The following is an 11,432-nucleotide window of genomic DNA, read 5'->3' as shown; positions in this document are numbered from 1 at the left end:
ATCTGCCACTATTTGCATTAATAGCATCGAACTAATATTTACAAAATAACTATTTTCACTTTGTGCTTATAGCCTCGGCCATAAGAAAATCCCATCTGTTCAACAGCTGGAACTTGAGATTTACTGCATACTAGAGATTCCTCTACCACCTCCTAAAAGTGAGAAAAAAAAATTGTTATCCAAAATAAACAAAATAAAACAATTGGTAAATCCAATAAACAAACTGTAGTTCTTTCATTCAATTAAAGTCGGTCTGCAATTTCGTCACTTGACTAGACCTGCCGTTTACTGAAAGATGTATGCATTTCTTTATGCACAAGTAAAGTGATAGATTAAAGTTTAAAGTATCACTACAGCAGCAGTGTAATATGTGCTTCTTTCAGATAAGGTTGTTATCAAGAGAATGAGATCTTTCTTTGACACTCTCAAAAGATTACAAGCCATACAAGAATGTCAAAAATTGAGAGTCAAGAGTCATTTCATCAACCTACCAGCAAATGTGCTTGAGAAACACTGAAATGAACAGGGTTCAATGCTGGAACTAATCAGTGTTTGGAACTATTGGCTGCCCAACGACGCATTACTTCTGCATTCTTCAATTCCTATGGTAGTCTATCGGCGCTCTGTTTTTCAAATGCTCTGGTCCAAACCAGCCATGACAGCGACACGTGACGGGGGATGCTCTTGGTCCTTTTTTAAAATGCTCCATAAACACTTCCATATTATCGAAAAAAGTAATAGTATTTTTTATTTAAATCAGCTGTCTACATACACAATGGTGTTTATATCCACAAAACATGAGTACTGAAATACTATTAAGTAACAATATACAAAGTAAAAGATGCAAGCAGATAACATTTTACTTGTGCAGTCTTGCAGTCAGAGTGAAAATACTGTATTACTGCCCACAGATTACAAATAATATTTTTTTTTGTATCTTATGCTGATGTCTGAGCACCCCTAGATTCCAGTGCCTTTTCCAAAAATACCTGAAGGACAAAACAAAAGTAGATTTTATATAACCACAATAAACATTCATTACAAATAAAAATCAATTAAATGTAAAAAAAATAAAAGAATTACCCTGACAGGATCCGAGAGAGTGTCGCTCACAGGTGCTGTTTGTCCTCCTTTCATCTCTCTGTATTTCAGATATTCGTGGGCAAAGGAAATGGCCTCTTCTTCACTATTCAAAGGAAAAAAAAGGACAGTGAAAGATTCAGTGAAACTATTCTTTTATTCAACTTCATGTTAGAAACAAAAATGAACTTTACTTATAAAGATTAGGAACACCTATCTAATAAAAATACCTCCATCATTAAAGCTACACAATGTAACTTCTGGCCCTCTAGCGTTTGAAACATAAAACTGCAGGTTACTTGTGAAGAAACATTTTTGGAAATTACGCAAGTAACAGTGGATATAAAAAATCTGCACGCTTCAGTTAAAACAGTGTAAGACTGGATAAACTGGAAGAACTGGAAGAGAGGGCTACTCTCTCTGAGAAAACAAAGGAAATTAACATTTGAACACTCTTGCATTAAGTAACAACACCATCCGAGACGCACCACACCGAGCACCACGCCTCATCACCCCCTCTTTCCCCATCTCTTCTCATGCTAAGATCACCTGAAATTCACCTACAAATCTATATGGTTTAATGTGAACGTTTGTCCAACAACACTCTACATGTTTGTGATCATTTGAAATTTCTCAGTGCGACTGGTACAATTGACCCTTCGCTAAGCCCCGCCCTCCTTAGTTACTGTTGCTACGCCTGTCAAGCTTTTGCGCCTGGCACGTCTATTACAGTGTGTATGCACTGGTTTCAGACATTCCTAAGGAGATAATTGGTCATTTTTGGTGAACAGGTGAAAATTTGAGAGAACAAGACTGCAGTATGCATTCAAGGGATATATCCACGACATATGCAAACGATTAGAGAATAATTTCATCAAAATTGAAGCTAAAGTCTATAACGTTAGGTCCCAGCGCAAGCAGCAGCCGCCTCATACACTGATCATTTAAATGGGAAACACACAAATTGAGCCAGCAGGGTAAGTGAAATGTGAAAATATTCTAATATTTATAGATCAAACAACTTATCCATAATCCATATGTATTGTGGAATAAACACAAGACATTAGCCTGACCACTTTGCAATGATAACGATCTCCCGCTTATATTTGTAGTGCGCCAGACTAACGTTACTGCTCACACGTCGTGGGTCACATAAGTGACTACTGTTATGAACTGATTAAGTTTGCATACCAACCTTTTCCTTGGAGATCTCCGGCAAGCCCCGTGATGTTCACTGCTTTTACTAAATAACGTTACCTTTTACTTTTACTAGAACTAACACCGGGAGAGTCGCGATCGGATTGGGGTAACGTTTCTAGTTTGGCCGTCGATTAACAAAATGCTGAAATATATTTTTAAGTAATGTTAAATTATGTCAGTGAGCCTCCGTCTTGCCTTTAATCACACTGCTTGATCCACGAGCTGGACAATAACTTTATTCTAGAGCTGCTATAAAGCCAAAACACTTTATTTTTATTTCCTATTATCAATGTAAAGCTGCTTTGGAACAATCTACATTGTTAAAAGTGCTATATAAATGAAGATGACGCCCGGCATTTCTCCCCTTGGGTTTTAGGTTTCGGGAAGGGAACAAAATCCACCACCCCGTCCAAACTTTTAGGATACCGAGTATCAGATTTGCACAATCCATACGCACACCGCTTCAGCATGTTTCCCTCGCTCGAAAGCTTGCTAGACCTCCCGCGCCTAGTTACGGTTGCTAAGCCACGGTTGCTAAGCCACGATTGGCCTGTGGCGGTTTTTGGGCGTGGCTTAGCGAAGGGTCAATTGTCTCATCCCCACAGAAGATGCACCGAAATGTTGGTCGCTGAAAATGGCATTTTCGTTTTTTGGTTGAAAGAGGGGGAAAAAAAGGCCGAAAATATGCCGCCCCTCCGTGTTCAGCGATCAGGTTTCCCTCTCGCGCAGCATGTTTTGTAACTTTGCAAGCGGCTCCGCTTTTCCGTTCAAACACTCCACTCATGTACCGATCACGCAAATAACGTGCCAACATGAAATTTCTCTCGTTTCTGTTTGCAATAGCCTGATACTGTGCTGTAGCCGTGCTCTCGTTCACTGACCCACTCCCTGCTAGATGCTCACATGCTCTCATAATAATAGCTTTGTAGGACTTTACTTTATTTTGATAATTGGTCAAAAAATAAATCTGTTAAATCTGATTCTGTTGTAATAATATATTGATATTTAATATTATTTTAATATAGGGCTATTTTCTGTCAAATTTTTGTGTCACTTTAAATAAAAGTGTGGTTGTTTTATTTTGTTGGCTTGTAGTTTTGTAAATTCAGATTCAGTAAAATTATTGCATTAAATTTAAAAGTCTAATAATAATAATAATAATAATAATAATAATTATACAATTATACAAAAAATATATTTAAAATAAATTAATTTCGGCCAAGTGAATCCAGAATTTTCGATTTCGGCCCAGAATTTTCATTTCGGTGCATCCCTAGTTTTAAGAGTTTTCCCTCTGTCCTCAGTAAGGTGTAAACTGCCCAGGTCTGGGACCGTGATTAATGCAAATTCCCATTGTTAGCTCATGTTTCCATTTGAAAGAGGTTTCTGTCTTGGTAGACAGGAGTATTTACAGAAATGTTTCAAAAGGCTCAGGGTGATTCTGTAAACAGATTTATGTATTTTTTTAATGTCAGGCTTACATCTTTTACTCTTAATTCCAGAGAATTTGATGTTTTGTATTGATTAGCGTTGAATTGATGTAATTGGCATGATGCATTACAGCAGCAGGTTTTTGTGACCTAAAAAAAAAAAAATGTCACTGAAATTTATTTATTTTTTCTTGTAAATAAGGGACTCTTTTTTTAACATCCCATTACTGTTAGGCCGCAGTAAAATCTGTAGCAGTTCTATCTGATAATTAGTTTTGCTATATTTGCTTGGACCAGAGAATAGGTGCATTCATATATTACAAAGAACCAGAATCTTTTGTGTTATACATGTTATATCTTGATTGTTACTACTCAAAAAAAAAAAAAAAAAAAAAAAAAAAAAAAACATGACAAATGAAACTGACACACATCAAATCAAATATAAATACTGATTATGTATTGAAAGTAGTTACTTTCCCTAAACAGTATCTTCATGTGAATGTTTAACTTCTGAATAACTGTTACTCAGTTACTATCATAAAGTATGAAATGTAAATGTAAAATTAAACCTTAATTTGAAGCAGGGGTCGGCAACCTATGGCACTCAATCACAGAAGAATGTGAAGTTTGTCAGAAACACTGCGTGCTTTAAACTCTCACATTTTAATAGTAGCTATAGCTCCTAACTTAAAACAGGCTCTGTGACTAAGTAATGATTACCTCAAAATGTACAGTACGTCTGTATGCAAGTTCAAGGGAATGCATTTTAATTTAATACATACACCTATTTAGCTATTTTCACATGCCAGTGATTATCCCTCCACGTGCCACTGGTTGCGACCCGATTTAAATATTATTACAAAGAAATGTATAAAGCAAAGGGGAAAGGAGGATGCTAAAAATATTATCCTAAAGATTGTAACTCTAGAGGAGCAAATGATCCTCATAAGTCACATTTTTTGTTATATCTGACCTCAGAGAACTTCAGTATTAAAGGATATGTTCACTCCAGAATTAAAATGTCCTGATAATTTACTCACCCCCATGTCATCCAAGATGTCCGTGTCTTTCTTTCTTCAAGAAATGAAGGTTTTTGAGGAAAACAACAGGATTTTTCTCCATATAGTGGGACTTCAACGGGGATCAACGGTTTGAAGGTCCAAATTGCAGTTTCTTTATATAGTTCAAAGTTGATACACTTTTTAACCACAAATAATTGTTATTCACTAGCTCTGCGATGTACGTCCACGACTTCACGCATTACGTGGTCACGTTGGAAAGGTACGTAGGGTAGGGTGAAAAACTCCCTTGTCCGACATTGTTGTTTTACCTTTTTTTGTAAAGGGCGTTTGACTCAGTCTTTGCACACACTGGGTCAGTACTTCCGCCTACGTCACAAGTTGCTCCCCGTTGAAGTTCACTATATAGAGAAAAATCCTGGAATGTTTTCCTCAAAAACCTTAATTTCTTTTCGACTGAACAAAGAAAGACATGAACATCTTGGATGACATGGGGGTGAGTAAATTATGAGTAAATGAACAATTGTTGCAACGTTTGCATTAATACTTCCCGATCACTCTGTTAAGGTTTATTTTGCAATACTGACCGGGTGACTGTACATTATTCCTTGTAAATCTGTTATGTAGAACAGCTTCACCAGTACAACAACAGTAAAAAAAAAAAAAAAAAAAAAAAAAAAAAAAATGCTGCTTAACTTAGCAAACTCATGACCTGAATCTTCCTGAAATTTCAAGTAGGATCAACTAACCCATTTTGCTCCACAAGGCAGTTCAGCAGCTCCTGCACTAGTTTAGAGAGACCCTTCGAGATCAAGTGCCTCTTCAAATAAGTGAAGTGTTTGGTCTTCATCAACGTCTGGGACTTGCCATTTTCACAAAGGAAGGTGAACACTGTGTCTCTAATCTAGAGCCAATAAAAATGATTTAAAATATACAACTGAAGTACTGTGAAAAGATTTGTTTAACAATAAGACAAGGAATAACCTGTGCAGGAATGCCGGCTAACTCTCCAGTGGTCATGCTTTCCTCTATCTGATCCAGAATGAGGCTAGGGTTGCAGGACAACAGGAAGCTCTATTGTTTAAAACACACAAAACATTGTTTTAGTACACACTGAAAAATCTAACTCATTATTCAGATCACAGATCAGTGAACCAGGAAAGCTTGTATACATTCAAAATAAAAATCACAATAGGCCTACTTTATTTAAAGGTGATATTCTACACATTACATTTACTTACTATAGTAGTAATAATAGTAAATTATGCATAATTACAAGCAACTAACCCTAAACCAAACCCCAATATTAACTTTATAGTAAGTACATGTTGTTAATTCATATTAGTCAGTGCCTGTTTGTGTCATTAAAATTAAAGGAAGAGAAAAAAAAACGAATTATTTACTTGCCCTCATAGTATACAAAACTCACACAACTTAGCACTTTTATTTTGCAAAGCATTAAATAGATACAGCATGTGCAAAATGTCCAAGAAACTCTTTTCCATACAACAAATGTAAACAAAAGGTATGATATTATTATGGTTTTATTCAGCCTTTTTTGGGTTGTAAAGCTTTATTCTCCGTAAAACTGCTTTGGAACAATATTGTGAAAAGTGTTAAATAAAAGTTTCTCTTACGGTTTACACTGTACATCTAACATCACATAGTGGGCAGAAAATGAGATCTGCTATCAACTTAAAAATAATATTTAGATATTTTAATAATTCCCTTTTAAATTTAATAAGAAAGAAAATATACTGAGCAAAATTCTGATTCACAAGCAAATATCTGAACTTTTAATGAATCCTTCATAAATCAGTCTGACAAAAGCTTCACTACATGAACTGTCTGAGCTGTTACTGAATCAAAATCTGACTCCCTTGCAGTCATATCTGTCTTGACATGAAGTCTTGGGTACTTAATGGAACTTCAGAAATGATAAGAGTGTATATATAAATCAACAGTCAAAGTCAAGTTTACATACACCTTCCAGAAAATGCTAAATGTTATTAAAAAAAAAAACAATAAAAAAAAAACCATAAAATTTAATTTAATTTTTTTTTTAAATGCTTTGATACTATTTTCAAGCAAATGGTACATTTTCAAAACTTTTCATTCTAATCTCATAACAGATAATAATAATAAAAAAAAAAAAAAAAAAAAAAAAAAAACATATTTCAGCATATTTTCAATTACATTTCAATTAACTCTTTCCCTGCCAGCGATTTTTTTGTTGTTGCCAGCAATCGGCAGTGTTTTGGCCATTTTCACAAAATGTTCATGTCCCCCAGAAAATGTAGTTGTATGCATATCTGAACATGCAATATATCAAAAGAACGAACAGACCCTCTGTTTTTAAACAAACAAACAGTTTTATTCTAGCTTGAAGGGGTTTCATAAAAAAGCAAAATTGAGCAAAAAGCTGAGAAAAATCACGTTTTTTATTTTATTTTAATTTCTTTATAAAGACTACGTCCAGATCGGATTCGAATCGAATGATGATCAAAACAAAGATGGAGTAGATCGAGTCCATCAACACTCCCAAAGCTACTAACCGTCCTGGGTCGACATTTCACTCGGTAACATTAGGCTGCTTTGATTTATACGCTGTTTATTGTTGATGATCGCATTATTTTTCATATGCATCTGCTTACATGTGAGGCCGCTTGTTTCTGCTTCTTTGCATACTGTACTCGTTCAGGAGATGTGTAATAGCGCCCCTTTCCCCTACAGGGAAAGCCGTACAATCTCATCAATGACAGGGAAGCGTTTTCTCATAAAAGAAGAGATATTTATCATTTGCTTGTAAAAATAGTAATCAAGGCAATTGAAAAAAACAACTAAATTCAAATTAATGATCCCTCTTATTGTTTTGAATTGTGAACATACTTGAATCTGTGGTTCCTTCTTTTTGACACAAGGTATGAGCAAGAGTGTGCCCAAAGAGAAGGCCTGCAGACTGAACTGAGAAAACCTCTTGGCAATGGCAACCAGATCCAAAGTGAATAAAAATGGACATCTAAAAAAAAAAAAAAAAAAAAGAGAGAAATGGTCATCTTTGAGTTACGGAGCCCTTAAAGGGACATGGTGGTGGAAGAAATTGGGATGGGATAAAAAATATTTTCAAAGCTTTGCGTTCTCTTGCAAAACATTTGCGTTCCCCCGAGAAACTTTGCGTTCTCTGGCTAAGAATATTTGCCTTCTCTCGCAAATCTTGTGAATTCGGAAAAACACTTTCTGTTTAATGTCCCGCTGGCAGTGTTTCAGACAACTTCATACATTAGCAATGGAGCGTTTCATAGTGTTTTATTTTGACCTTGGACTTAAGTATAAAGAAATCCAGTCAGTGCTTAGTGCTTTTCGGGTTTTGCACTTCAAACCTTCAGACTTGACTCTCAGCCAACTGCTTAGAGATCAATTTATATTATAAAGCTCATTTTGAGGAAAATTAGGTTGTAGCTCATTGTCTGCAGTACTATGATTGGAAAGAGGTGTCATTTGTGTATTAACAACATTTAGCTCACAAGTTATTGATCTGGGAAGTTTGAACCTGTGAATATATTGCCATATTTACTGAACTCCTTGAACTACTGACTGGATTTCCAGTCCAAGTCCAAGTTCAAAATAAAACTCGACAAACCACTCCATTGTTGATGTACGGAGTTGTCTGAAACATCGCCAGCGAGACATTAAAAAGGAAGAGTTTGTCTGAACTCACAACAAGTTTTGCGAGAGAACAAAATCTTTGCGAGAGAATGCAAAAGTTTTGCGAGACAAATACAGAAGCTTTAAAAAAAAAAAAAAAAAAAAAATCCCCTACCATCCCATATTTTTTTCACCACCGTCCCTTTAGGCGCTCCGTATTGAGTAAATATTGAAGACACAGCAGAAACAAATAATCAAATCACAGATACAATTGAATTATTAAGTAGCGGGACAATTGTCGAAGTATTCTGTGTAAGCGTCTCTGTGCAGGAAGAGTATGCACTCCTGAAAAAAATAAAAGAGAATGGCTTGTTTAGCCATTATTTTTGAATCATTTCTTTGAATTTATTTTCCAATGTAGTGTTGTCACGGTACCAAAATTTCAGTATTCGGTACCAATACCTGTGAAAATCCACAGTTCTCGGTAGGGTTGGGTATCGAGAACCGGTTCCATTTTAGAAACGGTAACAAATTTCCAAAAACCGGGGATTCGATAAGACGCACGCATTACGATTCCTCTTATTGATTCCTGACTTTGGGACAGTTGCAAATTCGTTATTTCATATGTAGGCACGCGGCAAGCACGTTCATAATAGAAGCGACGTGGGCGCGACGAGCATGCGGTGCGTGCCGCTCATTTTTGCAGGCGTGCCTATGCCTCGGCAAGATGAAAACATCTCAACTTTTCAGAATGCCGCAAGCGGTGCGCAGGTCATGTGACAAAAAACAACCAACCTTTCTGTAACATCGAAAGCTCGGCCGAACAGCTGATCATAGCTGAACAGGGCGGGTTTTTATTTCTCATCTCCATAAATATATCTAGTAGCCTAGTAAAGCTAATGCAAGGGCTAGAAATCAATGAATCCTTTGCTGATACTTCCTCGTCGTCATCATGGAGAGCGCAGTTCATGGTTGCATAGCAACAACAGACGCCACGGGAGCGCAAGCGCTTGTGGAAAGAAGGAGAAAGCGTTGCGGCTGTGCTTTTCCATGCATTTTTAGACGCGATATGTGAACGGTCCCTAATTCAGGAATCTATTTGGCTTAAAATCTTTGTTTCATTTAAAATGGAGATCACGATTACATACATCAGACAACTACTCAGAATAACATGTTAAGTCTAATAGTCTATTTTAAAAAAAAAAAAACTTTGAATCATTAATTCAAACACTAATTAATTCAGTGTCTCATAAATACTTGTTTAATTAATGAATGATTCACCATTTTTGAACGAATCTCTCGAGTCTTGAATAAATAATTAAATGAAAAAAAAACAGTCGATTTTTGCCACCTACTGGAGTAATAATGTAATCAACACCTTTATATGAAGAGACACCTTTCACTTTAGTCATTTTATTGGTTATTGCTTAAAATTGGCAAGAATAAAAGGTAGAAATATTTATTCTTCAAGTATTTGCCCTTTTTTCTCCCTCCAAAAAATATTGGAATCGGAAACAAGAATCGATAAGAACCGGATTCGATAAGCAGAATCGGAATCGCTAAAAATGAAATGATACCCAACCCTAGTTCTCGGTACCAATTTCGGTACCAAAGCTTAATTTAATTTAATGAATTCAATTGAATAGACCTACAACCAATCAGAGCAATGGAGTAAGTGACGTATGTTAAGCGACGCATAGTTTTCAACAGAACTCAATTGCACGAGCGCTGGAAGAAGTAGAAGTAAACGATCTTTGCTGGTGTTGTAAAAAGAATTTAAGGATACATGGAGTACTTACCAACACAATCATCATTTTTGAGAGAAATAGTAAAGGTGAATGCATATACGAAGATTAAATTTACATATATTAAAGTGTATATCACGGTTACAAAGATGGAAACTGTAGTATTAAAAACACCTTACAATAAGATTCTATTTGTTAGATAACATTAGATAAAATGACCTAAAAATAAACAATAGTTATATATTGTAGCAACTATTCTCCTTGGGGTTAATTAAAAAAAATTGATTGATACATTTTTTAAATCAAAAGTTTTATCTGTTAACATTATTTAATGCACAATGAATGAAGTGAACAAACATGCACAATCAAATGTTTGTATTAAATAACATTCACAATCATTAATTAATGTTGTAAAAATATATTGTTCACTCAATGTGTTGATGTTAGATAACGCATTAAGTAATGTTAACAAATGGTATCTTATTGTAGTGTTACCAAACTATACAGGAGATAAAACGTGTTTTATTTGACTTGACTGTCGTGTGAACGGCCCCTTATAGCAACGTGACATCAGCCTAATCCAAAATATTTCCATATGTGGCTCTTTCCTCCTTTCTTGTCAACGAGTGGATTCAGAGCCACCGCATTAGTAGCGCCACCGGTCGCCATGTGTCAGTGTTTTTATGAAGAGGACGCAACTGTGCACCATTCGGACAGCGCATCAAGAACCGGATTAACCCGGTACTTTGGTACCACCGGAACTTAAGAAAAGCTGGTACTGTAACGGTTTATTTTTTTTTAGTACCGACTTGTGTAACACTTTATTTTACAGTGTCATTGTTACATAATGTTACATGTACCAAAGTAATAACAATACATTTTGCATAATTACATGCAACTTACCCTAAACCAAATCTTAATCCTACCCTAACATTCTTAATTAAGTACATGTTGTTAATTAATATTACTCAGTAATTAAATGTATAATTACACTGTAACAATGACACCTTAAAATAAAGTGTAACCCTGACGTGGTACCGAAGTACCGGGTCTTTTGACAACACTATTCCAATGTTTATTTATTTATTTATTAAACGGCAAGTTTTCCAGCAAAATTACCACTCCCACCAGTCTGCTATGGATAGGCTTGACCAGAGACAAATACCATCTTGCTTTAGTAGGAAATACTACATAGCAAACTTTTTGTCATAATGGTTTCGATTGGTATTGTTCCCGTGTGCAAGAATTCAAAGAGTAAATGTTTAGCGGGAGTGAGTTATTTTCAGTTTCCAGTTAAGGATCCAGTGCATTGT

At 35.7% G+C, this 11,432-nt stretch overlaps 1 protein-coding gene across 3 annotated transcripts in view; it reads right to left on the bottom strand.

Annotated features, from left to right (window-relative positions):
* Positions 1-724: 724 nt before the first annotated feature.
* Positions 725-11,432, bottom strand: part of kntc1 (kinetochore associated 1) — a 58,806-nt gene continuing 48,098 nt past the window's right edge. For all 3 annotated transcript variants that reach the window (XM_084415414.1, XM_084415416.1, XM_084415415.1), the window contains exons 56-60: positions 7,619-7,748; positions 5,714-5,803; positions 5,479-5,633; positions 1,084-1,186; positions 725-989 (exon numbers count right to left, since the gene is read on the bottom strand). In XM_084415414.1, the coding sequence (XP_084271540.1) occupies positions 939-989; positions 1,084-1,186; positions 5,479-5,633; positions 5,714-5,803; positions 7,619-7,748 (529 nt within the window). In that variant the 3' untranslated portion in view covers positions 725-938. The remainder of the gene's footprint in view (positions 990-1,083; positions 1,187-5,478; positions 5,634-5,713; positions 5,804-7,618; positions 7,749-11,432) is intronic.

The sequence above is a fragment of the Rutilus rutilus genome, assembly GCF_951802725.1.
Source record: "Rutilus rutilus genome assembly, chromosome: 7".
Classification (NCBI taxonomy): domain Eukaryota; kingdom Metazoa; phylum Chordata; class Actinopteri; order Cypriniformes; family Leuciscidae; genus Rutilus; species Rutilus rutilus.
The sequence above is the reverse complement of the archived record's forward strand: the minus strand, read 5'-3'. Positions and strand labels throughout refer to the sequence as shown.